The sequence below is a fragment of the Sturnus vulgaris genome, chromosome Z, assembly GCF_052056855.1.
Source record: "Sturnus vulgaris isolate bStuVul1 chromosome Z, bStuVul1.hap1, whole genome shotgun sequence".
In the NCBI taxonomy this organism is placed as follows: Eukaryota; Metazoa; Chordata; class Aves; order Passeriformes; family Sturnidae; genus Sturnus; species Sturnus vulgaris.
In genome coordinates, this window is record NC_142283.1 from 54,091,317 (window position 1) to 54,115,834 (window position 24,518).

Genomic DNA, 24,518 nt, shown 5'->3' on the forward strand with positions numbered 1-24,518 from the left:
AAGTTAACCCCTGCCAAAATGAGCACATACACATAAAACCCCAGGTCTAGTAGGGTGTCTCCTCTGAGAGGCTCTTTCACCAGCTGTGTCAAGAAGTTACCTTCCAACACTCCAAGAACCCCCTGGTCTGCTTCCTCTCTGTTGTGTTCCAATTTCAATACAATCAAATCACTCCCTAAGTGACCCCATGCTATTCTGTGTTTACAGAATACTCCTAATCGGTTTGCTAATTGAGACAAGGCTTCGTTTTTTAGCAGATGCCTTGTTGAGACTAAATAGGTTTTTCTCTGACACATACATGGGAAAACAATCTGTAGAAGAACATCGTCCCTAGAGGGATCACACACCAACCAACTCTTGATATAGCAAACAGCCTACATTGCTCAGCTCTTTTCCACTGACAGTGCTACCAGGAAGACCCTGCAAAATTCAACCTCTGTTACTGTTCATATTAATTGAATTTATTATGATTTGATTTTATTATGGAAGTTCTGTTCACAGTAACATAGATCCACAGATCCAGACCTCTGAACATGAAGTCCGTGTAAGAAAGTTAATAAATTATTTCTATTACTTCTGTAAGGTAATTTTCTGCACAATGTAATTGTCAAATAAATAAGATACATTCTACATCGAGTTATTTTAAGTGTATTTAATCTGACTTCAAGCATTCACTTTAATTTTGCAAAATCACATAGAGCCAATGTGCATCAGTTGTTTAATTCTGTAACAAGGTCTATGCCAAAAACCACATGAAGTATAAGCCAGTTATTTTTCCACAAAAGTGTCTGACAAAGGCAAGGAAGAAGAATAAGAAACCATAATCTACTTTTGGCACTGTTAACAGTATACGAGAGAGAGTTCTTATTCTGACTTGGTTTTGTTAGTCTCATTCAAAATTTTGCTAAATTCCGTTGTACATGTACTCCCCCAATACATTAATTAACCTAACATGTAGGACTTTCCTGTTCAAAAACCAAAACAACCCCTTCTTGACTGAAATATGCTACTGTTGACCTTTTGTTCTAAATGTTTTACAAACAGAACTGTTCTAGTAAGAGTAATTCTGTGTATAGGCATTTGCCACGGGCACACTGTGCACAAGATCTGCTGCTGCTTTTATGATCAGAGCTCATGGCAGATACAGTTGGTCAGCACATATTTAGTAACCTACTTGTTAGTAGAAGAGACATATTTTCAGAGATCTGGACGGAAGAGATATTAAAAAATTGCTGTCTCAATGCTCTGCAGCTAGATGTTACCTTTCCCTGCAATACATGGTGTCCTGGCAGAGTGTGTCAGAAACAGTTGAAAAAGCTGCAACATCAACATGTTGAAGTTAGGATCACAAATTCTGTTGTTGCAATACAGGCATTGAATTTACTGGTCCATGTGAGTAGAACAGTAGCAATCATTTCATAATTTTATTTCCCTGGTCTTAAGTGGATTCCAATGCCAAAGAAAAAATTAGACTTCCCTTCTTCCTCCAGCTTCACTCAAGAAAATCAAAGAGCCAAAATCAAAAGGTGCAATAATTAAAATTTCAAGAAAATGGGACAGCCCTAATCATCACCATACAAATGACAGCATTCCCTTCCTGTGAACTTCTTAGTGGACTATTCTGTGTGTCTTTGGGAAGCATAATTCTTCTACCTGCACATTTTACCTCCATCCACATATTATAGCACATTCAAATCCATGCTTTACTACACCAACAAGTAGACAAGAAAAGCCTTGGTTTTGGATGTTTCTGCTGACAAACTTGTTAGAATAACTAATAATACCTATGCTGAATAATGTAACCCAATCAAGCTTTTTTGTCTTTTTCCTATTAAAGAGAATTTAATTTACTTACATTTCCTTAAAGTGTGGGTGGACTTTTATTTTTGTTTAAAAAGTGGTCAAATAGGTAATCAATTATAGACAAATTCTGTTGTAATGCATGAAGAGGAAAGAACAGGTCTCATTTAACACCACCAGATCTGATACTTTTAAACCCACTAAGCAGGATGTAACTGCAGTTGCTCTCAACTTTAAAAGCAATGGGGCTCTACAGAGACAACAGTCCAGCTTGGGAAAGACTGTGACAATCAAACTAAATTCTGTGTTACAGGACAGGGTATGTTTGTGGAACAAATGCTAGTTGATCTGTTCTAGCTTTCAATGTCAAAGCAGCAGCTCAATAATAATGTTTAATAGAAAGGATTGTTACACCTCCAGATTTAAATTTGGTTTTAAGTATAAAATACTGATTTAGCAAGAGTTACTGAAAATCTAGTGTTTATAGCATTAGTGATGAGCTCGTTGGTAGAATTAATTTGATGCTATGGATACTGCTCACTGCTGATGGCCAATGAAAGACAAAAATGAATTTAAAACTGTTTTCCTGTCACTTCCACAGATCAGTTTTGAAACCAAAATGGTGCACACACAAGAAAACATTCACAGCAAGGTAGGAGTTTCAGGTGAGCAGCATCTTATATAGTGTTTACAGTCAAATTTTGATGGAATTCACCATATGAGGGATATGGTAGTGACTGTTTGAACAACAACCCTTGAAGTTATTTTCTCACATTCTTGAATAACACCATAGTTTGAAGAGACTGATGAAAATCTGGGTAGGAAAATGATCGGAAATTACAAAGGCAGAACAGAAATTGATTATCATTTGGGTTTTTGTGTTTTGGGTTTTTTTTCTGATTCACCTAACAATTCAACATGTGCATTAAAGGCTAAAAGGAATGATCAAAATTTCTTGTCTTCAGTAGTCCAAGTTCACATAAGCTGTTGTTCTTCAAACTTTTAGGAATACAGATGAGTTTTTTCAGCCACATTGTCCTCCTATTTGGTTTGATAATTAAAGCTAATTTATGTCTTCAGAAAACATATTTGTCCAGTGTGTGTTTGATAAAGGGCTGCAATACAGAAATTATCTCAGAACTCTTCCCTGCATGTCCCAGTTCCCCACTTCCTTCCTCAAAACCACATATATTTGATTCAGGAAGCAAGTTTGCTATCTTACACTCACTCTTGCAGCTAAAAATTAATGTACTGGAGCCACAAGCATAGAGTTGTTCAGTGGTTTAGTGGTGGTGCCTGAAGCTGGAACCAAGGCTGTAAGTTGAAGCTGAGGCAATAAAAGGAGCAATGGCCATTGCCTGAAATTGGCTTCTTCTGTGGGACACTGTTTATCTTTTATGCACAGGAGAAGCTGCAGAGGAGTAGGTGGTCAGTGTCACACTTCTAGTGAGTTGAGTTAGTCATCCGGTAAAGATCCTGGTAAAAAAACCCCCACACTCTTCCGTCTCCTTGTATGTGTGAAAAAACTTGTTTATTCTCTGATGAACAATTATCTGTGTAGCTGGAGATCGTCCCTTTGTACAACCTTTGAATGCAGTCAGAGTGGCTACATCTGCCTCCTTTCAAGACAGGATAGCCCAAGTAACCATTTGGGTCCAGAGATTGCTGACATACATGCTACAAAATATCTGAAACACAGTGAGCTGAGGCCAACTTAAAATTCACGCTGTACTTTTAAACCCAAGAGCACTTCTCAAATATCGTTAATATTATATAATATATAATTAATTAACCTTCCTAGTGTATTTTTTACACAGAGGCCTACATACGAAATTAATTAACAGGGGTTTGTATGTTTGCTTGCTTGTTTTTTCCCTTTACCACGACGGCGCGGGGGTGGCACTATCGAACGCCAACGAAAAACACAGGAAACGAAAAATCCAGGAAAACTTTTATAGCAAAACAGCGACACCCACTGCTGGACATCACAGTTGCAGCCTTACGCTCCTCGAAAATAAAGCGAAGGGGAAAACGCCAGGGCGGGGGAAGCCGAACTCCCGAGGGGTTCGTGAACCTTCTCCCTGCATCGCCGCCGCGAACCTCAGGTTCCGGTCTCCACACACGGCTGCCCCCAAGCACCGTGGTCATTCAGCGGGAGACACGGCGGAGGGAGGAAGGGTCTCGCTGTGTCACCGCCTCCTCGCCTCCCGTGCCCCGCTGCCTCCTCTGGGCACGGACAGTGGGGACGGGCGGGAGGGGCCGGATCCCGGCCCTGCTGTCTCCGCAACGCAGCGTTGAAGCGTGAGGATGCTCCGCGCTAGGGAGGAGCTGATGGCGGGACTGCAGTTCGCCAGCCCCGGCCAGAAAGTCCTGCAGCTGGAGAGAGTCGGCTGCGGACCTGACTGTGACACTCAGGTAGGTATCGAAGCCCCTCGGCTTTTTCTTCCGCACATCGCCTCCCAGGGCGGGCTCTGCATCCCGCTCCGCCGGGAAGCAGCTGGTTCCTAAAGGCACGGGGCACTTCTTGCCGACGGCTGGGCAGGAAGAGGTGCTGTGGCTCACGGGCTGTCAGCACTGCACGCAGCCCCAGTGAGGTGCGAGAGGCTCCCGCCGTCTTCCCTCGCCTTCCCGAAGTGCTGGGGGTGGCCGGGAAGCGGGGCTAGGAGGTACCGGGGCCGGTCGCTCCCGGTATGCGGTGGCTTGGGGCCCGCCGCCAGAGTCGGGACACTCCGGGCTCGCAGCGGCAGCCCTGGCTAGGCCGGGGTCAGTTCAGGCCTTGGAGCACGCAGCTGTACGAGGGGCTCTCCTCGGATGCGGGACTGGTGGTGCTGGCGAAGATCCTGCTGGCACTCCGGCGGAGGCTCCGACCCGCGGGGCGCTGCTGTCCCGTCCAGCAGCGAGCCCAGAAGCCGGGAAGCGCCTCTCGCCTGTCAGAAGCTGCTCCGCCCGGGAAAGGTACAGACTGGCGTGTCAGGATCATTTCTCCTCCCTGTTCTCGAGTTTGTAACTTCAGGCGCGGATGGTCAGAAGAGATCTTCTCCTTTACCTGAAGGACAGGGTCTTTTCTTGCTATGAAGACAAATGGGAGACACAAAATCACCAGCTAGAAAAGGAAGGGAGTAGTGGAAGCCAATCTGTAGTTGTATGAACATAAGCACGTTTGTTTTTCTGGTGCTGTTGCTAGTTGGACTGCTGTGCTGAGACGGCAGCAGAGCACGGCAGTGCCTTGGAGATGCACTGAGCTGCTGGGAAAGTCCAAATTGGTCCAGAAGGGTACTGCTCGGCCCTGAGTTAATTCTTTCTGGCTCTGCTATTTGTAGGTAGACTGGCTTAAGATGCAAAAGTGATGTCTACAAGGATACCTTTACTGACTTTCTTGAGAGCAATCTATCTTTCAAAGTTGTGTCTTTACAGGGTAATAGCACAGCTGAAATTTTAAAGTAACACCAACTGCTTGAATCTAGGTGAGGAGAAAATGATGAAAAAAAAACACCTGAAGTTGGTGTGTGTATAGAAAGTAGTTTGTGAGGTGGATGAATGAGACCAATCTGGAGCTGTTCTAGACATGCAGTGCTTGTTGTGGCTTTGGTTTTTCAAAATGGATCTCAGTAACTTCTGAAAGGGTTGATGGAATAGATGTTTTACGGTTGTGCTTGGTTTTTGGTCAGCAATGTAAATGAATCAGTGTTAGTACTGGCATATAGACTTGTGTTTTCCATTATCTAACATCGTTTAAGAAGACATGAGTGACATAAACTGACCACTAATCACAGCTGATATGGGCTTCTGTCTACACTGTATTACTTAGAAGACTGATCCGTAGTTACTGTTCTCTTGGTGTTTCCTTTTACACACAAATTCTTAAATGTGAAAGACCTGCTGGAAGCAGAGAGAAAGTCAAAGTTAACAATTTCTTGGTTTGGGGATTTTTTTTATTAATGGAAGGGCTTGCATAGGACACAGCTGAAAACTTTGATGCTATAGTGTGGGTATATTGAGTTTTTTGTGTCCATCAACACTGGGCTTTAGTTTAATAAAACCACATTTGAAAGTTTTGGATGAGGGTGCACTGATGTGTCTTTGTTGCTAAAAGAGAGAAATACTGCAAACCTGTTTTGAGGTGCAAGCTCTCTTCTCTTTTTCTTTGCCTTTCATAAGGGATGTCCAAATCATACCCTATCAGACCCTATGGGTAATACAAAACTTTTTAATGGTATCTGGTAGTTCAGCAACTTGATGCTTGAATACTTTGTGTGTTAGGTAAGAGAAGAAGTCTGCAAATAGCTAGATGGTACAGCCTATCATTAGTACGGCTAATTTGTGTTTTTAGTACTGCTGTGTGTACTGTTCTGTACCATTATTGGTACTATTAGAGTGTTTTTCTAGCACTAGTATCTGATTATTAGAATGATTTTACTAATATTTGTATTTCTCACCTAAGATGGACAATTTTGCTGTGAAAAGAAAACCTTCTTTTACAAATGTTGAACAGAATAGATCATACTCTAGTGCCTTATGTTGTTGGTGGTTAGATATATGTTATTTAAGCAATAAAAGGATTGACATAATTTGAAATCTTTACTTTTTCCCCCTCCCTGCTTCACATTGAAATGGTGAAAATTACTTTATTTTCAAACTTTCTACCTAAATATATGCTCCCAAACTACATATTGGGTAAGTCTGGAAAAAATATTAATATTTAATAATAATTAATATTTTAATAATATTCATTTAATATTAAGATTGAGTTGGACTCAATGATCTTAGAGCTCTTTTCCAACCTAAATGATTTTGTCATTTAAGTAAAAAAAAAACCAATAAAAATAACAAAATAAAAAAATTCTAGCTTTCAAAACCATCTTCTTTCTTTACCAATAAGAGAAATATCTATAGAGAATAAAGCATGCACTCTTTATGTGTATTTTCAAGTGATAAAATACTCCTGGTCAAACTGTCTGGTCAAAAATTAATCCAAGTTCAGGTCCATCAGGACTGGATGTTTTTACAGCACACAGTTTATCTGTAGTTTTTATACTTCTTGTATCACTACTGCATTTGTCTGAATCTTCTGTGTTATTGTCTGTAATTTAATAATAGTAATTAAATATAGAGTTAACTAGGAATGTAGACTATACGGCATAGCACAATGTACTGTATACAGTTTATTACTGGTACTCAGAGTGATTTTAAAGTCTAACAACTGAGTGAGTTATACTGTGGTTGATTTGGACTTTGTGCTCCTTACTTGCAGCTGTTGGTAAGAATTCCACCAGCTCAGGCCTTAAGAACTTATCCTTCATGTGGATGCATGCTGGGGCAATACAGGGTCTAAAGTCAAGAGATATAAGTACAACCACTCTGTTACACAGAAAGGAACCCTGAAGTAATAGAATTTCTCCTTAAGTGGAATAACTGATGCTTGCAAAAACTGTCAAATAAATACAAGATGTAAATACAAAGTAAAAGGTGTCATTATGCTTTTTCAGACAATGGACCTGTTTCAGGTGTGGGACAGCAGAAAGCAAGAATCTCCACAATGCAGTATTCATATATGTGGAGAGAGAAGAAACCCTGGACTTTCTCAAGTACATGTGCCAAAGGAAGCAGGTGAGCATACTTCTGAGTGCGGTACAGAGGGACCAGCTCTGAACTGGAGCTGCAGTAGCTTGGGAAGAGCATCCATCAGGAAGACTGTGGATTCTGGTGAGCTGTGAGCTGAAGGAGAGCTGCAGATTCTTGTGCCTCTTGACGCCTCTTGTGGAGGAGAGGCATTGTCAATAAGACAGATGATCACTTGGTCCAAATTACTATCTGTGACAGTCCATCAGCACTGATTTGGAAATGAAAATGTAATCTGCAAAGGAACTCTTGAAAGTTACGCAGGTGCTGTTGAGATGACTCTGACCTTTAATAGGTGCTGAACAGAAGAAATCCTGCTGTCTCACACTGCATTGTTTTGGGGTATGATATTAAAAATGTAATTTATAGCTGGTTTATGGAATGATCATGACAGAACTGCAAAAGTTCTGGGGAAAATAGTGAGAACTTCTCAGAAGAAAGTAGAAAATTGTTGTCCAGGGAGTGTTCCCAGAAGGCCAAGCGAAAATCCAGGGCTGCAACCTACTAAGGATCTAAGGAAGTTTAAGAGCAGATAGCAGAGTGTCCTAAGATGCAAATATAATAGTGTGGTGGCTTCTCCAGGGCTGCTAGGCCTCTTGTATTCCCTATCCTGTGTAAATTGGTATGTAAACAGATTTCAGTGATCTTATACTGAGATTGGTGAAGTTATTGAAAGGTTCAGACTTTGATATAGTGTTGCAGTTGAGACAGATGCGACTTGACACTCCAAGGTTCATACGGCAATAGCAAATTTTTGATTACAGCTTTCTTTTATAATATTTTCAAAAGCCTTGCATTTGTTCCCGATTGCCTACGATTCTGTTGCCAGCTCACTGGCCAATAGTTGCCTGCGTCCATGCTCATCAGGTATTGGCTGGCGTCGGTTGTTTGAATCTCTCAGCCTCTCAGTGCCTTCTTCATGGAGACGTTTCCTTCTTTCCCTTAATGGCACAGGCTGGTCAAGTTATGGTCAGGGTTCCTTATGACTGTGAAGCCTCCAGGCTAGCTGTTAGCTGTCACAGTCAGCAGCTCTAATTCTGTTACACTGCTGCTTAATTGCTCTGAAAGACCATTAGCTACAGTTTGTCTGAAGTGGTTTTTTACCACCTTATCTGACAAAAGAAGCCTTCTTGAATATTTTTACAAGCATACTATACTTGGAATCTCCTAGTGGTTTTAGTTTCTTCTGTTGATTTATTACTGTAATTTTTTTGTCTCTTACAAGTATCAAGGATATAAACACAGACAGGATTTAAAGAAAAAGGAAGATTCTAAAGAAAAAGATATCCAGCTTTGCTGTACCTACTACAAGTTAATAACGTGCTCAGTTTTAGCAATTTTAATATTAAACAAAGTTAGATCTGTTGTAGCTGAAAAGAAACACTTACAGCTAACAGCTGCAGAACTCATACTTCTGCATTAAAATGCAAGTTCTGGACAAAAGCCTGTTACAACAGCTCTTCACTCATTGTTCATTTTGCCTGAGGTTACTAGGAAAAGCAAAACCCTGATGCTTTTTAAAGAAAGGGTTATTAGCTATTACTAGTAGTTTGAAGTGAGTGAAGGGGGAGAAAGTAGTATTTTTCTGATTCAGCAGATATTTTGACAAAATTCAACAGCAGCCTAAGAGATAATGTAATTTTTCTCTCTAGTTATATAGCGAGTAAACTCACCAATGCCTAGGTAAGCTGCTTTTGCAAACTGTCTTTTTATTTAAAAGACATAGGATGGTCTAGATGAAACTGAAAGAGTAGTAATTATTTTTGTTTTGAAAAATGAGCAAACAGTCTTTGTTGAAATCCTGACCTTTTTTTTTCTTTCCCCTTACCTTCCATGTAACGGTATCACAGGTAGTCCTGTTAGTTGTAAATGATTGACCTAAAAATTGGGAGGGCGGCAGATTAGTTTCTCTCTGTTTACAGCTGAAAAAAGGTTAGGAAATCTGTAATAAGTTTGTGGCTTGGTCAAGTCAAGACAGTTAGTAAAATTTGGGCGTTACATATGCAGGAAAGGCAATCTTTTTTAGAATGTTGGTGTTCATTTATGGAAGGCCATTCATTTTTTAAGAGTTAGCAAAATTAGTGAAAGTCCCAGGGAAAGTCTGCTGTATCTTATGATATATTTATATTATTACTTGCATTTCTTTAAGATCTTTCACATCTTCCTATATTTCTTTAAGGTCTTTCATATCTTCTGTGAGAGTTGCCTCTCTGAGCTTCATAATTTTGAATGAGTCAGGTACAAATCTTTATCCCACAAAAATGTATACTAATAATTTTTCTGCTGTGATTTATTGCCTTTGACTTCAGTTGGCATATACCTGGAAGGTACATGGGTGGCATTACACTTGCACGTGTTTATAGGAGTAGGTTCTTTTGTGCCAAAAGCAAATTGCAGCTTTTTAATACAGATATCTGGAAAGCAAACCATCTGTGCTGAGGTTATGATGATCTGATCATTTCAGTCATGTTGTTGCTATGGTTGAAATCTAAAGGATCACAAGTTTTTCTTTGCTGTTTTATGGTAGCTCATTCTCTTTAAATCTTACATAAAACTATAGTTGAAATATAATGATGTTCTCAGAAGGGTGTGGACATAGAATTAGCAAAAATAAAGTTAAAATAAATATATCCTTAATTAGAAAAGGAGTGTGGTCTTCTCTTTCTGCAAATCTGGTACTATACATCAGGCTCATGCCCTTCAAGAACTTTTGTATAAAAGAGGTGCACTGACTCATTAAATGTCAAGTTGAGTAGACAAGAACAGTGTAAAATCAATTTTCAAATATAGGTATGAGGTTTTACAGGAGTTATAAGTGGATACAATAAAGTGCCTGAGCTGTATAGCTTCTGATTGTTGTCAGAGCAGTTTTAGATCACATTGGGCTTCGGGGGGGGTCTCTCAATATTAAAAATTCACTAAAAAGACTACATTTCCAATTTTGCCAAGAAGCAAGCAAGGCAAGTAAGTATACTACTGCATTATTCAAAATAGAAGAAAAGGAAAAATCCTGCTCTAAATCGCACTAGAATGACTAGTGAAAGATAAAGGCCCTCTTGCAGCACCACAAGGAAGCATTTGGTGGTACTTGAAATTACATCCTTGACAGTAGATACTGCCCTCCCCCACCTTCAGAAATATATTTTCTGGTGCTCAATGAAGCCTTGCTAGCTGTACAATGAAACAGATGCTCCCAATGGAAAAAGTACCAGGGATCATCTCATGAATTGGTCTCTTCTCTTATTGTGGCCTGGAAAAAAATGCTTTTGAAAACAGATGCTGCTCACCAAAGCAGCCAGATGGAATTCTGCTTGCTTCTTTTCTTTTCAAGCATCTGAGTCTTTTGGACTATTTCTAGTTCTTCCAAAACTGTGTTTCAGGTAAATGACAACCCCGTATCACAAAGAGTATGGCATTTGCCTTTTGACCTACAAGAGAATATATGTAAGGTTTGCTTGCTTTGCTCTCAAAGTGGGCCTGCTGATACCACATCAGTATGAAACTTCAGTCTGGTTATTTCAAGATTTTTTAACTGTCTGTGGAAAACTGTGGACACTTGCAGGTTTTGAAGAAAAGCAGTATTGATGAGGAATAGAGCATGCACTGATGTGCAGTTTGAGAAGGAATTTATGAGGAATCAAGGAGATGGCACTGTGGCAGGACATCCCCCCTACCACAGAAGAGCTTATCTGCTCTGTCAATCAACTGATGCAATAGCTCTGGACATTCTTCCCCGCACATGACGTGATGGATAACTTGCTAGTGAGTTATTTCTCTCTGTGGCACAAGGGGTAGTGCTACCAATAAACACCTGGTCGTGAGAACAGATGTGGGAAGATAAGCTGAAAATTCCTGACTGAGAGACGCTACTTTATGAACTATAAAAACTACACACACTTTCATGAAGGCAGAAACCTCCTACACCATGAAGGCAGAAACTTCCTACACACTCTGGAAATGTGTGGGACTTCTCACGCAGAGTTTGGGCACAAATTTGGCAGATACTTTCCTAGGAATTGAGTGAAAGAATTCTATGTGTACTCCATCACGAATTCAGTGTGGAAAGTTACATTGAATCCTAATCTATATTAATTCTTCTCTAGCTACAAGTATAGATACCTTTATCATGCATTGTATTTTATCTACTAGTAGGTCTTTTTATTTTACTCCTGTGTAGTAAGTAGTCTGTTTAAAGTCTTATGTCTGTTAATTTTGCTAATTCAATAAATAATTCATTATTTATCCAACCATTATTAAGAACTTGTGAGTGAGAACAATCTTGGGCTCAGGCTCAAACAGAACCACCCTCAGAAATCTGCATCAAAGGCAGGACTTGCCATAGCTCCCCCTCTCTCATCCATAACAGGCAGCAGGACCATGTCCTGCTGAAGTAATAGTGAATGTTGTATCTCAGTAGGTCACACATTTAGGAGTACTGAGGTTACTCATAAAGAAGCATAGTAAGAACAGTATGAAAGTACTGCTGTTTAATTGCTTAAAACAAGAAAGTCTCTAAAGGATGCAAAAATGGTCAGTGCTGACATCTCAGGAGGATTTAATTTCTCACAGAAAACAGCAATCTAGACTGACAAATATCTGCTCCATATTCAGTGTAAATACTTAATTCAGGAACATTGAAAGCTTCAGGGGTGCCTTTGCTTTTGGCAATCCCTGCCACTTGTTTTTAGATGTCCATAGCTTGCATTGCCTGGCAGAGGCCTGCAAGTCCAGCAGAGGTGTTTTGGGAGCATTGCACTGCACAACACTTCTGGCAGCACCTTGGCTTTGTCACTGTGCTTTGATGTCCTTATCACAGGCACTGACCTGACATGGGCCAAAAAGAGAATGACAAAGGTATAGGAGAGATAAGGGACTCCACTCTCTTGCTTTCACTATTGTCATTATCAACTTTATACCAACATTTCCAGCACAGATGAACCTGTCCAGTTCTCTCCAGAAGGCAGTGGTCTGGGGAAATTTGGATCTGATAAGGCTGAGCAGAGATCAAAAGAAATGTGGGAGCAGCACAGGCAGAGCAGCAAGATGGGCATGCAGCTCTCACTTGTGCTCTGAGTGTGGCTTGGGCTAACTATGCCAAGGATGACATCACAGAGCTTGTGAGTAACCACATCTTGCAATCCATGATGAAAGTTAGATAGATCAAAGCCTTATCTAGATCCTCTAGATTCCCCTAGGCATTAACATGACCTTTTAGAGTTTGTTGATATCATAACTTTATGAGGTTTTATCTCATATAGACCTAATGTGGCTAACCATAAAGATCTTCTGAGGAGAAATTCTTCACGGAAGTAAGGGATTTTCAGAGTTTTGCAGACTCCTGAAATGTAGACTCTGGTCTGGTCCAGTATGGCAGCAAGAAAATATTTGTCTTTTGCAGTCTCTTAACATCTGAGTATTTCCACCTCTTCCTGCACTCAACTGCCTTAATAAATAAAAAAATGCCACCACTCCTGTCTTACAGGAGAAACTGAGGGATGGCACAGCTATTACTTACTACTCATTGTAATGAGAAGGTTGGTTTTGGGACCCTTCTGCCACTAGATCTCTCTAGTGATCTAGTGATCTGATTTTGCTTGTGAAATGACAAAGAAAGGACAGCAGGGGACATAGGAAGAAAGAACTGTTGAAAGGCTGTGAAATACGGTATGAGTAGAGTTAATCTGACTTTAGAATTCCAACTCCAGACACCTGTTCTGATTCTGTAGCTTTAGTTGAGGTGATAAATGACCCCCACAGGTAAATCTGAATATAGCTGTACCACAGGAATGTGCAATCAGTTTTCAAGCTTTTGCCTGAATAAACAGCAATTTGTTTGAGACAGTTTGGAAATCAGGGATTTTTGATTAGCCATTAGAAAAAGTCTCAGACATTGCTTCCAGACTATTGCATTGGATGTTTCAATGCCTTTGAAAATATGAGTTTGTGCCTGAGCAGACTGAGCTTGCTTGGTTCACTTATTTTATTTGAGTATTTTGCTAAAGATAAAAAGCCCCTCATATGTGACAACTTCAGCATGGTGTTTTGTGACCTCTGACAATTTGTTGGGCCTATTTCTTACAAAGCAAGTTGAACCCCTCTCTGATGAACTTCACAGAGATCACTGACTGGACTCTGAATTGCAAGCAGCTATGTGATGTGGCTTAGTGGGAGGACAGCAAAGCTGTATCTCTGCTGGCCCAGTGCCAGGCCACCTGCTTTGTAACATAAGAGCAACTATTTCTAGTAACATTTAATTGCCAGAGCTAGTCTTGGCTGCTGCTCCCACTTCACTCTTGCCAGCTGCAAAGCCGCTGTACTTCCTGCTCCACATGTGCAGGCAAAATCCTCATACACAGTTGGCCTAGCATCTGTCTGTGAGTTTATTCAGCCTCCACCCTGTCTCTCTCTGGCTGCAACCTTGAACAAAGTCAGCAGTCAGTAGTGTTTTTTCAGGTTTGTCTGATTTTCCTGCTGTGAATCCAAGGAACAATTAGTTTTTTCAGGGCAAGAGCAAAAGTGCTGACCCAGGCAGACCGTTTGGTAAGTATTTTTCTGTAAGCTTTAATCACACACCCAGTGCAAGTATCCATAGCTCAGATTAAATGGAGCAGACAACCACAATATTTGCAGGTGACAGAGTGCTGTCTCCACTACTCATGCTATTTTACACATAGGCCTCTTTTCCTGGAAAAGCAACCTGTTTGCAATGACAGTGTTCCCAGAGTCTATACAATACTGCACCAAAGGATTAATCCCTTTACTCTTCAGTTGCTTGTTGGCTGGATAATCTGGTTCTACTGAATTTCAGCCAGAGATTGCCCACGTATTACCAGACTGTTTCTTTTGACAAACAATGGCTGAGTTGTCTCCCCTGATGTATTGCTGACTGAAAACCAGTCAGTCTCCTCCATATCCCATATTATAGAAGGAATTTACCTTGAACCCCCAAATTAGTCAGCATGCATGCATGGAAAAAATACCCCAAAAAACAACTACAACAGAAAACCATTTGAGGACTCTCTGGAGGATCAAGGCATAAAACCAGATGCTGATTATCAACCCAGAGCAATTGTATTAAAATGTGGGTCTATGAGCATTTCTTCAGCATTTCATAATTGTGGGTCCTGTGTAGTTTTTGATAGATAAATATGCAGCACCTAGCAAGTAGATACCACATGGTAACAGGGGCAATTAGTCATCCATATCACATTCTAGCAATTGCGCTGCATTTTATTAATGTAACTGTGCCCAAGACATTACAAGCAGCTTCTGGTGTGTGTTTCAACACTTCACTTTCACATTCTGAATCAAGAGCATAAGTATCTTTGAGGCATTTGCAAAGGCCATTTACCCCATTTTAGGGTGACTACATCACTCCTATTCCCTTTGTTCTGCCATGGAACATTCCTCATTGTTTTTTTTTCCTGCTCTTACTGCAGATCTGCAGTCACGGACCAGCACTGCTCATTATGGGTTCCCAAGACAGCGGCGATGCTCTGATGCATGTGGCATAGGTGACCTTTGGGCCTGAGGAGTGATTGATGGTCTGTGCTACCACTGATCCAGGCAGTGCCCAGCACCTCTCTGGAGTGAGCACAGCCAGTCTGTCATGCCCATGGCCCATGGCCAGGCAGGAATGCCCTCTCACTGGCATTGTTGGGTTGTTTTCCATGTCCTGTCAGCTCTGAACCCCTTCTTCCCACCCTGCGTTACCCCCTCAGCCGGTTCACTCACAGGAGCACTGGGAGCTGCTAGTGGCACCGGGGCACTGTCCTCCTCAGGGATGTCATGTCTGGAGGAACTGGGGAGCTGCTGAAGGGGACAGGCGGCTGAGGGGGCTGGGGCAGCTGAGGGGGTGGTGGGGCTGAGGGGGATGAGAGGAAGTGGTGGGGATGAGGGGTTTGAGTAGCTGAGGGGGATGGCAGAGGCTGGAGGGCTGAGGGATGGCACAGGCAGACGACTGGGGACATTAGGGTGTGGGTTGGGGACACTGAGGGGACATGAGGAAACTGATGATGTAAATACTCAAAAAGTGCATTGTTTGCAGTATCTCAGTTGTGACGAGAAACTGAGACTCATTGTTTAAAGTTTCATAAACCATAAAAAGATTTTCTTACCAAGAAGTTGCTCAACCAAGACAAATCGTGAGCCAAATCGTAAGTCATGTCCTCACGTGAACTTATGGCCATGAAAGGATAAAGTGAGGTGGAGACCATCCTCCAAATAACCATCAGAGACCCTCTTGAGACCATTCCCCAAATTGTATACAAATGCCCAACTATAGGGTGTACAACTTTGTATATGTAAATAAATTCTAAGAAGAGGGACGAGAATTCTGGGACTCTGCTGGCGTGTGTTAGGAGGAGGGGTCTCCTGTGCACCCTGCAGTGAAATAAAGTAACGCCTGCTCTCTAATATTGAAATTACAGTGTTAGAGAGCTGTGTTCCTCCCGACCTTTCAGTGCCGCTGAGGGCAGTGGCTCTGGGCTGGGCGCTCTGAGGGCACCGGCGGTGCTGGGGGCGCCCGGGCCGCGAGCCGAGGGTCCCCGCGGGGCCGGGACGGCGCCCGCGCGAGCCGCGCGTCGTGCGTCGGGCGCGTGCTCGGTGCACGGCCGGGGCGGCACCGCCCTCGCGCGGCGGCCGTTGGCGGTGCCGGGGCTTTGGGCGCGCGCCGCCGCGTGTCGCGACAGTTGCCGCCCGGCGCGATGGCGAAGCCGCCGCTGCCGGCTGGTTTGCGGCCCTCCTCCGCTGCCCTCTGGCCCCGCTCCCGCCCCGTCATCCCCCGGCCCTGCACCTTCCCCATGAAGCTGTGGCTGCTGGTCAACAGTCCGTGCGTCGACTCGGTGCGCTGGGACGCCCGCGGCGAAGGCCTAGTCATCGACCAGGGGCTCTTCGAGCGGGAGCTGCTGGACGTGAGGCCCAGCGCCGCCGAGGAGGAGGAGCTTTTCAAAACCAAGAACTTCGGCAGCATAGTCCGCCAGCTCAACCTATACGGCTTCCACAAGCTGGCGGCGAGTCCGACCAGCTGCGCGGTCGGGTCCAGGCCGAGGCCGGCCACGGCGGGGGGCGATACCAGCTACGCTGATGGGCCTCTGCACCACTTCTGGAACCCGCATTTTCGCTTCGACCGCCCCGACCTCCTCGTCAAGATCAGAAGACTGACCAAGGCCAACAAGGAGAAGCTGGACGCTGGCCTGGAGGTGACCAGCCGCCTGCCCGACGACTTGCAGTACATTACTGGAAGGGGACTTTCTGCTGTCGCCCAGGTCCCTCGGCGAGCTCGGAAGGACCGGTGAGACGGGCGGGTCACGGGTGGCCGCGGTCGGCATGGGGGTGGCACGGACTTAGAAAATTGACACTGCCCTGGGGGAGCGAGACACCTGCCCTTGCTGATGGCCGCTCTGTTCACATGGTCTAAGAAAGGGTTTGTTCTTCAGGAAGGCAGATCTGCTGCCGGTAAACACAGGGAATGTAATTACAAATGGCTAAGGCTGTTCTGCATATATATAAATACTAGATATACTCTATATATACTTTATATATATACTATAAATATTATATATAAATATAATATCAATATCCGTTTCTAAATATCTAGATACTTCTCACTATGTAACTCACAGGTCCTGCTTGTGTTATCTGCAATGAATGACGTGGTTGCCATGTGTTTCAGTGTGCCTATAGACTGTCAGCAAGGACTTAAAACTAATATACATGCCAAATTGTCCTTAGATAAAAGGTGAAACATGCATCTTGCAGTATGTTTAAAATCTTCGTAATTAAAAAAAAAAAAAAAAAAAAAAAAAAAGTTGCCCAAAATACAGGTTCAGCATGCTTTGAAAATGAAGAAGCCAATCAAAAGAAAATACTGCAGCGGTTCTGCTTTTTGCAGTGTTGTGTTTTCAGCTGTGGGAAACCATATGCAACATAGAGAAGAATGGAAAGGAGAAAGGAAGGCTTTGAGATCTACTTTAGGAACACACACAAATTTTCAGTGTACTCAAATTCAGGAAAAAAGGTCATAGAAAAGTCAGTTATTATCTCAATAAAATGTTGCTTGATGCAATATGCTAAGAGCTGTTATTCAACATATACCATTTTCCTAAAATGTGAATTGTTGAGTAACACTCATTCACATGAACTGAAAATATATCCGTGGATACTTTGTAACCTTCAAAACCTTGCCTTTTCCTACAAATAGTATTTTATCAGGCTCTTTCTCTTTTTTGTTTATTTTGTTTGAAATTAGCTTCTGATCTTACTTCACATCATTTACATTGCATAGCTCTTGGCCATATTGCTTTTCTGATAACACTAAGATGTGCTAACATGAGGCCTGCCTTAGATATCTGAAAGACCTTTTTCACCTTTCATCCAAAGAAAAGTTCCCCAGCCCAGGGCATCACAAATGGTATCATGGTTACCTGGGCCATTACTGGGGTAGCTGGGGATGGGCACGATACTGATTGTGCAGCTGAGAGAGACTGATATGACATTGGTGACCTGCATTAGCACAACAAGGGGAAACAGATGAGATAATGCAGAAAATCTTCCTAATTTTGGAATGGGAATGAGCTCAAAGAGCTTAGAGTTTTTGTAAAACTTGTGCAAAAGGCTGTGTCTGATTCAGATAATGAAGGAAGCTGTTTCTCTGCAATATATACAGACTGGCTGTGGCCAGAACTGCCTCATTGCTCTCTGCTCCACGTGGATGAACAGTTCCTATCCAAATCTTCAGTCTGTGTTATCATCTCTCTCCTCTAAGAGCATTTTATAATAGTGAGAAGCAAATGAAACTAAGTGTAATAAGACATAGCACCTCAAACTTGCAAGGCTTTTTTAGAGATTTAAGTACAGTTCCCAAACAGGCACCTAATTCACAGCCTGAGGTATCCTTCCACGAGTTTACTATTGCAAATCACTGAGTCCTACCTAAGGATACCATGGGTTCTTCAGATTCAAAGTTACTCTGCCACACATGGAAAGAAAAGCTGGAACAACTTACATAAAACTTAATGTGTTCAGGGCAGATACTATGGAGAGATGGTTCTATCTATGGCTTTTGCAATTCTGGGGTTCAGATTTGATGACTATAACACTGCTTTCTGGACCTAGCTCCCCTGAATGAGAGCCAAAAATCATACATAGGTCCTTTAAATAAATATTTAGAAGTCTAATTGTTGCAATGCACAGTTCATCAGTTGTAAGTTACTGACTTGTTTTGGGGTTTTTTTCCTCTGATGTCCTCATAGGGGACATAAATGAAAAACTTATGACCAACACTGTCTTTCTACATTTTACCTGGAGTGGCCATGGCAAACCTGTGCATGAAGAAGATGAATTAATGAAATTATCATGAACCACAGTTAATGTGCCTCTGACACGATGAAGCATTTAAACTACACTCTTAAAGACACATTCTTCTTTTGAGGGAGTCACTCAGACCTTAATTGTACTTAATGCAAACATATTTTCTAAGGTAGAGAGAAAGGGAAGGAATGGGAAGGTTTCTCAATCTTCTAAAAAGCACACAGAAGAGAGATGTCTAAAGGAAAATGCAAAATGACAAATGCTGCATACTGTCATCTCACCAAATACATATCATCTTACTTTGTGCTGCAAATGGGAGCAGCAACTGGCAAGTGCAGTTGAAACATGTTTAAAAATAAAAATCACCAGTCTACCAGAAGATTTTAAGTGTAATATCATCAATGTATCTTGGAAACCTACTGTGCAGGGGGACCACTTACAGCCACAGGAAGCATCCTACGTGTCTGTTCGGGGGGCAGAACAGCATGACATGACAACAGCCACAACAGAGTGAGCACAGCCAGTGCTAAAAGGGTGGAAAAGACAATGGCTAGACTCCAGAAACACCAGAAGCCTGGGAAGGAAAGCATCTTCTAAAAATTGAGGCAAATCAGACACATACAAGAAGAAATGCTTATCTGAATTGGAAATAAATTTAAAGAGACCCTGGTGGCCCTATGCTGGGTCTAGGACTGCAGCCATCCAGCAAAAGCTCTGCCTCACTGCCTGCCAAGCATGGTGTGCCTCTTCTCCTGAAGCCGATGTCACTGTCAGTGCTGTGACATTCTTGTCTTTCGTTTGCCCAAGTCCTTGTAACACGGCAGAGTGAGCAGAGGAGTTCACTTTGACCTGTGACCCTCTGGGAGACTTAGGGATAATGCAATGTCCCTGCCTCTTGTTCCACCTACTGAGATCCCACATAGTTCTTCTCACTGCATATTGTGATGTGTTTATACTGCTGCTAAGTCATCAGCATGGCATCTGTGTGGCAAACAAGTTTTGTTTGCCACCATCCATGGAGGTACCAAGAAGTAGAAGCACAACGGCTCATTCAGTGCCAAATTCAGTTTTTTTTGCTGATTTAAATTACTTTTCTTTAAGCTTCTTAAAGGTTTGCGACTTCTGAGCAATAGTGTGCCCTCAAACTTGTAACTGGAGATCTAAAAGTAGGCTAATAGGTGAATGACCCAAGGGATGGATGGATGGATGGATGGATGGATGGATGGATGGATGGATGGATGGATGGATGGATGGATGGATGGACATGGATGGATAAGAGAACAAATAGAATGTTTTCTCCATCCCTAACAGCATTAATCCAGCACACTGAAGACCTGTAAAAGCATACTGTACCATCTCAAAAGGCTCCTGCCAAGATGCAGAGGGAAGGAAGAAAAACTGTGAAACATTAGTCTATATTTTAAAAGTCTATGTTTTAAAAGAAAGGGATTGTTCTTTGGTGACATTAACTGTTGCAGTTCCATTGATTTCATTACAAAAAGCTGAATATCTAGTTTTAAAAAATGAAAATACTAGTGAGAGATTTTTAAAACAATTGGTGTGGCCAGAAAACTGTTGCCAAACTTGCCAAGTTTAGAAAACTCACATAAAATATAAAACATTCAGGTAATATTTTTTTTGACGGAGCAGTCACAATGGTGCCCTGGAAACATCATTTAATCTGTATTCTGTATTTGAATTAAGACATTTACAACCCCCAAACTAGCTAGTGTACAATATACCGTGTTTCAGGTTTTCCTGCCAGGAGCAAGAATCAAAAGGTAGGCAGTAAATGCTTGTAGATAAAGGACTTGACTCTTTGGTAATCTCTGTGCAGGACATTTCCAGTGGCTGAGCTGATGTGTGGTCATGTGTTCTCCCCGGAAAAAAGAGACCTAAGTTGGATGAGCAACAAGACAGAAAGACAACGGAGGTCAGGAGGAGTTTGTCAGGCTTACAGAGGAAGAAGCAGGGACATACCTGCATATCACACTGTAAAGGAGCAAAACTCACACCTGGACGTCTGTAGCAGGCAAGGCTTCTTAGTTTAGATAAATTGTCAGCAGGGATAAGAGCAGCATGAAGAAACATCCTTAAGTGCCAGAGAAGTTGGTATGTACCCTGCTTATCAAACAGTCTGTTGCTGATCTGTCTGCTGCAGGTCCATTCGTCATGGGCAGACTTACAGCAGAGAACTGTGTTTCAATGGTCTCAGTGACATTTTGGCTCTGCTTGAGCTCAGTGGCCAAAATGCTACAAGGCTCAAAAAGGTTAATTTTCACCTTCAACCTGTAAACCATTTATAAACCATTTATTAAATACAACTCTTTAAATTATTGGACTGCTTAGTGTTTTCACTGCCATGTGTGCATGACCTTGATGAAAGTGCCATGAAATCCAGCTGGTAGAAGGAATATAACTATGTTATGGTGTTCCTGATGACAAAAGGAAGTATAGACTTTCCCCAAGATTTGAATGTCCCACTTGAAAATAAACTGCATTGTCTTTTTTTCCCTGAAATGTAAAAATCACAACAGCAGGTTTTGTTTCTGAAGAACACATTTGGAATTCCAATTTGGAATTCCAAATGTTCATTAGTTTTAAATCAATGCTGTTAAGCATCTTGATCAGTATTTCAAATAGTTCTGTTGAAACAGTGGCTTTTTTTTTATTCGTTAGTATCAGCCAATGGACTGCTTAGATCTTATTTCTGTTGGTGCTTTTGCTTCAGTTTATGTGAATTTTCTGTAATTGCACCTGTGATACCTTACTGTAATTTAGTTAACTGTTGTCTTTATTTATAAATCTGTTATTACATTTGTTTGTCAGCATTATGATTAGAAAAATAATGGATAAATGTTTATTTACAACTAACAGATTAGGAACAGAAAACCATTTCTAACCACACTTCTTAATGGCTTTGTAAGGGGATGATACAGTACAGCAAGTAAAGTTTAAGGGTGACATGTGAAGCATGTCATAATGTAAGCTCTCCTGGACATTCTATCTGTTTTACTGTAAACATTTTATTATGTCCAGCAGCTACACTAAAATAATATCACTACAAATTGCAAAGTCAACTTCTGAGAATTTGAAGGCATGTTGAAGTCCATGCATTGGAAGTTTGGGTCCAAGAAGAACACTAGAGGAAAAATCCATCTCACTGCTTAGCTTAAAGAAATCACAATAAGGAAAACAGCTCATGGTCACCTTTTCCAGAACTGGATACAGATCGGAGGGCAGTAAGCCATTGCCGTATCATGGAGGAGCAGGATTTGAATGGGAAGGGATGTTTTATCTGTGGGGTTTAAAGAGATTTCTGACAAGAATAGAGAACATTGGGAATCCCCAGTCTTTGTACACAGCCTGAGAACACAAAGAACTTTCCAGAACAAAAAGCTTAATATTTTTAAAACAACTAAAAATTAAGGACTCTATAATGCAAACTAGAGTGTAAATTTACTCCATTGACTGCTGAAGTTGTTAGTTGCACAGTAACACTAGTGGAGTCCTAACCCAGAACAAAGGTCACAAAGGCTCTGAATGAACAGACAGAAAGGCAAATACATATATTTTCTGTTGTCTGTTAATCAAAAGACAGAAGACAGAATAAGAAGTCATGGGTGCTGTGAGGAGCCAATTTCGTTTTGTTATGCCTCAACAATGGATGTCAGAGGCACATGGGGGAGGGATTGCACATGCAGGGGCAACGAGAAGAAGCCTTATCTCTGGGAAGACTTTGACTGGTAACACCTCACAGGGGACAGGCAATAGGAGACACACTGAACTCCCCAGAGGGGCTTCTCCAGTCAGATGGTGACTGGTGATCAGTTGGACTGGGCCACTGATCTCCTGGCAGCAGGCAGGCTTTGCGTAGGGCATAAACAGTAACAGCGTAACAAGCGCCCGGGGCTTTTTGAAACTTGCTCTTGAGTGTGGGTTTTTGGCTTGGGGCTCTTTTGAGACTGTGCTTTTGCGGCTTGGTTTTTTGAGACTTGCTTTTCGAAACTTCCTTTTGAGTCAGGGCTTTTTGAGTCTTACGCATTTTGCTCTGACCCCAGCCTGCCTTTTGGCTCTTCTGCCGTCTCCAGCTCTTGCTCGCCCCCGTGTCTATCCTGCCTCCCTGTGTCCCTGACCAACGCCGTGCCTGCTTCGTCTCTGCGTCCCTGCCTTGGCCCCTGCGTCCATCCCTGCTGCGGGGATGCAGCCTCTCCGAGAGAGGCTTGTTCCGACCCGGCCCGTGCACAGGCAGCCAGCCAGCACACCCCCGCCGCCTGGACGCCGAGTGCCAGCGCTTCTCTGACTTGCTGGTGGTAAGGCCCTCTTTTCCTCTCTGCCTTGTCTCTCTCTCCCCCCTCTCTCCCATTCCTTCTCCATTTTTTTTCCTCCTTTTCTGTCTCGTAGTCCTCTTTGGTTTGGGCAACTCTTTTTCCTTTTCATTCCAATAAACAGTTCACAGGTGCAATGTTTGTGTCGTTTGGCTTAATTTCATTCCCAATCATCCATTACTAAAAGAACTCGCCGTTCCCCCCCACAGTGGGGTGCAACAGGTGCCCAGATGGGTCGGGGCTGAGGGCTGTTCTGCAGATGCTGGCGGGGTCATGGTGTCTAGACGCTGCAGACCCCAAGACTATAGCCCCAGGGATCACGTAGACTTCAAGGAAGAGCTGTACAAGTTCCACTTCAAGAGCTTCACCTCTGAGGGAAAGCTCAGCAGGTGGGATTTTTACAGCTACCTCAAGGACTTCTGAGGTTTTGAGGGGAACTGTTCTGCCTACCTCCGGGGCTGACCTCAGGGGACAGGAGGGACTTCATCCTAGCCCTGAAGCTTGGAGGGTGGGAATTGTTTCCTCGGTGTGGATTTTGTCTTGTTTATTATGATTGTTTTTTTACATGGTCAGTGTAACTTCTTCTGGAGAGAGAACAGTCCTGGATCCTGACCTGTACTACAACACAATGGTACACTAAAACACAATGCTGGCTGCTAGGGGTGGGTGCTCCCTGATCTGGGGCTGTAAGGTAGGCGCCAGGCTGTGTGTTGGCTTGGGAAAAGGGAGACCAGTTGGCCTGGGAGAGGGTTAGGGTGATTACTTCCCTGCAGATCTGGAGACACTTTCAGGGAATAGTGGCTGGGACAGGGACAAATGTTGGCCCACTGACTACTGCCCTTGTGTGGTGAAATGGCAGCAGTGTGGCCCTGGACACCCCACTCCACGAGAATCATCTTCCTGTGGATGCTGGATTTGGTGGGACTTGGGGGATAATGACATAACCCCATTGCCTCAGACCATGGTGTGGTGCACCCTCTCTCCAATGGGACAACCAGGGTAATGACACATCTTTTGAGGGGGATGGCTGGGCTCATCAGGACCCTCAGGTCTGTGACACCTCATCCCTCTCTCTGGGATACCCCTCTCTGGGACCAGACAGGGGGCTTCTGAGCTTTGCAAGAGCCCCAGGCCTATTACAACCCCCAGTTTTGGGGAAACAGGGCTTGGTGGGACCCTCAGGGCCATGGGACCCCAGCACTCCTGCCAACCCTGTCCTCTCAATAGATGTGCTCACCCTATCCCTGAAAGAGGTGCAGGTCCTTAGCATGAGGGTTTCCCCTTCTGTCCCAGGCAAGTGCCCTCCCACTGCCAACTGCTTCAGTCATCCTTGGTGTGACTGTCCTCCCTGCAACTTCCTCAGCTTCCTGCTGAGTCAATGCCATTCCAAGACACTCTGGAGGCAGCTGCCCCCCAAGACATCCATTCCCTGGGTAATAGTAGCCTGTTTTTCAGTGCTGG

At 42.9% G+C, this 24,518-nt stretch overlaps 1 protein-coding gene across 3 annotated transcripts; it reads left to right on the forward strand.

The window, feature by feature from the left end:
- The first annotated feature begins 3,813 nt into the window (after positions 1 to 3,813).
- Positions 3,814 to 23,194, forward strand: LOC148219851 (uncharacterized). Of its 3 annotated transcripts, none has more exons than XM_088156060.1 (3): positions 3,814 to 4,215; positions 7,287 to 7,407; positions 22,791 to 23,194. In XM_088156060.1, exons 1-3 carry the CDS (start codon positions 4,108 to 4,110, stop codon positions 22,862 to 22,864), a joined length of 303 nt encoding a protein of 100 aa, XP_088012186.1. In that variant the 5' UTR covers positions 3,814 to 4,107; the 3' UTR covers positions 22,865 to 23,194. The 3 variants fall into 3 exon arrangements, with proteins under 3 accessions (XP_088012186.1, XP_088012188.1, XP_088012187.1); XM_088156062.1 differs by lacking the exon at positions 22,791 to 23,194 and adding an exon at positions 10,982 to 15,240; XM_088156061.1 differs by lacking the exon at positions 22,791 to 23,194 and adding an exon at positions 20,567 to 21,065 and having other exon boundaries at positions 3,816 to 4,215.
- The last annotated feature ends 1,324 nt before the right edge of the window (positions 23,195 to 24,518 follow it).